We start from the raw sequence: 3318 nt of genomic DNA on the forward strand, positions 1-3318 counted from the left end.
CCTCTGGGTCGACTACTAAAAATATATTCCAAACATGTGGGAAACACACATCATGATGACGAGTGCAGTAAAAGCTATTTTGTGTGCTCATTTGTTTGTTTAAAATCTTTTTTCACTTCTCTGATGCTTGATTTTCAAAATAGGGTCAAACATTTAGAAAAATGAAAGTGTTGTCAAATCTTTGATGCTCAATGTCAAAAGGCAGCCCAGTTTAAATCCAAACTGGCTGTGTTTCATTTTAAAGCTCTTCCCATCTCTCATTCATTTTATAACCCAAGCTAATAAATCTTGTATTTATGTATTAAAATGCCTGCTTTTTATCCAACAGAAACTTCAAGACATGGAGGAGAAACGAATTGACAGGGTAGCAGTGTGCATGAAGACGTTTGCAGACGTGGACCGCCAAGTGCTGCCCATCGTGGGGAAATGTTTAGACGGCATGACGAAAGCCGCCGAGTCCATCGAGCCCAAGACTGTGAGTACACAGCGATGAAATACACACACACACACACACACACACACACACACACACACACACACACACACACACACACACACACACACACACACACACACACACACACACACACACACACACACACCACCATCTGGGACGTATTACTCACTCAGCCTGTGTGTCAGTCACAGCCCACACACGACCGATTAGGCTGTCATTTAAGCAACAAATGCGGGAGGGTTGGTACTCTTTGGGGGCTTTTTAAAAAATACAAACAGCCCACCTGTGAACAAGAAAGTCCTTACAAGAGTGATGGCAGAGGAGGCAGGGTTACGATCCATTGCATTTAAAGTAATAGTTTGATTTTTTATGGGGGGACAGAGTTTGATGAAAAGATTGATGTTGTGTCTGCCTCATAATATGAAGCTACTGCCAGCTGCTGGTTAGCTTAGCATAGTCACTGATATTAAGGGGAAACAGTTAGCCTGGCCCTGCCAAAAACAACATTCTTTATGTAGCCTTGTATTTATTGAACAGAGATGAGAACAGTATTAGTCTTCTCATCTTAATATGTGCCAGAATAATTAGTTATTTCTCCAAAAGATTAACTGTTTATTTTTACGTGCTCTATAAATAGAAGAAAGTTAACTTTCTTTGCTTCTTATAGACTCCAACTTTTTGTTTTTGACAATTTTAAACAAAACTAGGCCAAAGGGTTAGGGTTAAGGTTATATGCTGCATTTCTTACTGGAATAACGTTCATAAGAACTTCCTGAGAGAGAAAAAGCATAATTTCTCTAATATATTTTTAGAAAACTGAACTTGTTCATGCATCATAGCTTTTTTAGTATTGCATATTAAGTAAATATACAGTGCCACAGTGAAGCGTCCTAAAACCCGGAAGTGAGTTACCACTTCTTTTTTTTTAACACTAAAAATTGGGGAAAATAGCTGGAAATAAGGTCTGTGGTTGACACACATTGAAGAGACGGATCACGTTTTGTTCTACGACATTAAATCCATCAGCAGTGACCCCACTGGTGATTTTTGAAGAGTTGACGTGTGGTTGTTAACATGTGACTGAATAGGACTACAGAAGTTGTCGAGGCCGTTGTACGTCATTACACCGAACACGTAAACACTCCCGCTGCCCCTGTTCTGCTTGAAAGCAAGTACCTGCCTCCTGCAAACTGTTAAAACAAACGCTTCCACTCGTACAATTTTGAATCTGTATTTTTTAATATGGATCTTAAGTTGGTGTGACGTTGAAGCAGCGACCCTGCTGTAGTTCGTTTATAGCATAACGTTAGCATTTTGCTTCTGGCGATTAGATTTACGATTATAAAAGTAGGGTAGACATGTGGAGATTATCCGACTGAATAAAACGTGATCCGTCTCTTAAATGTGTTTCAACCATAGACCTTATTTCCAGCTATTTTCCAAAATCCTATGGAGAGATTGCATTGCGTTTTTGTCGAAGGAACTTCCGGGTTTTAGGACGCGTCACTGTGGCACTCTATTGTGCTCACTGTAGTGTGAGACAGTTGTATTTGCAGATCACACTTTGCAAAACGTTGCAGCTAATAAGCCGCTTTGGCTGACGTTGTGTCCCATGGCTAATTATTGTTTATTTGGAAATTGAAATTGAAGGCAGTGTTTGTCTGCGTTAAAGAGAAATCCCTCGAGGGAAGTGTGTGTGTGTGTCTGTCTCGCTGTTTGCGTGGCCCAGCTCCAGGGAGATGACTCCAGCCTGAGACTGTCTGTTGCAACACATCACATGTTCTCTCCCTGTCTCTGTCTCTCTTCCTCTCGTAGTCTTCTCTCATGGCCATAGTACACAATCTCTGACCCCTGACCTCACTCCAAACCAGACCCTCAGTGTGTTATCAGTTCATCGAGGCTGATGCACACTGCACTTGATTAATGTCCTTCTTCCTGTGTGAAAGGAGCCTGGCTGTGTCCCGACCTCAGTGTTTCTGCCATAACTCCTGCCTGACAGATTTAGGTCTTCCCCTCTTTCTTCTGTGGCCCAACAACTGGATAACAGCAGTCTCCTTCTCTCGCTCTGCTTTTATGACACATTCATGAACTGTTTTCAGAGAAATTAAAAAAATATAAACAGGAGGGTCTCCATTGTGCTGCAGACCTGCTGATAAGCTGGACAATCTGTACAAACAGAGACCCTGCTTTTTTGGTCATGGCTTTGAATGTTGTGATTGTTCCATTGATGTTTAAAATTAAAGGCCCTACATTTTCATGCCCTTTTTGTAAATTATAAAACAGGTATAGTCTATATAAATACTGTGAAAAGTATCAAAACACTCAATCCACTGGGAACTGTAAAAGTCCGTACTCAGTAGAAAATGTGCCTTTACACATGCCATCAGTACTTAAATTCACAACTTTGTTGATACACAGTTTAGTAAATAGGTCAAAAGTGACACGACTGTCCTGTTACAGTAATTCTGCAATGATGACGCACAGACACAGAGAGAGCAGACATGGAAACCCGGAAAAAGATAGTATGACAACAAACAATGGGATTTATGAACATTGAAGCATGTTCACATTTTATATTAGAAACCCCAAATACACAAATCCCAACAATTCTAGCACCCTGAAAATGAGCAACATACAGTATGTCTCCTTTAAAGGTCACCTATCATGCAAACTTCCTCCTTTTCATATCTTTTATACATCAACATGTGTCCCCTCTGTGTAAAGAGAGTCTGAAAGTTTCAGGAAAAAAGATTCGCTCACTTTTTGTCCTGATCCATTTCTATAAAAACCTGTCTGAAAATCAGATTTTGGCCACTTTATGATGTCATAACGATTTTTTTGGCTTGTGTCACCATTAGCCA

The 3318-nt window shown here is 40.4% G+C and overlaps 1 protein-coding gene across 1 annotated transcript in view; it reads left to right on the forward strand.

The window, feature by feature from the left end:
• Positions 1–3318, forward strand: part of LOC104952048 (formin-binding protein 1) — a 38958-nt gene that overhangs the window by 17296 nt on the left and 18344 nt on the right. Inside the window, exon 7 of the mRNA XM_010778805.1 lies at positions 329–475. Within this exon, the coding sequence (XP_010777107.1) occupies positions 329–475 (147 nt within the window). The remainder of the gene's footprint in view (positions 1–328; positions 476–3318) is intronic.

This window comes from Notothenia coriiceps, unplaced genomic scaffold (genome assembly GCF_000735185.1).
Source record: "Notothenia coriiceps isolate Sejong01 unplaced genomic scaffold, NC01 NC01_scaffold00019447, whole genome shotgun sequence".
NCBI lineage: Eukaryota > Metazoa > Chordata > Actinopteri > Perciformes > Nototheniidae > Notothenia > Notothenia coriiceps.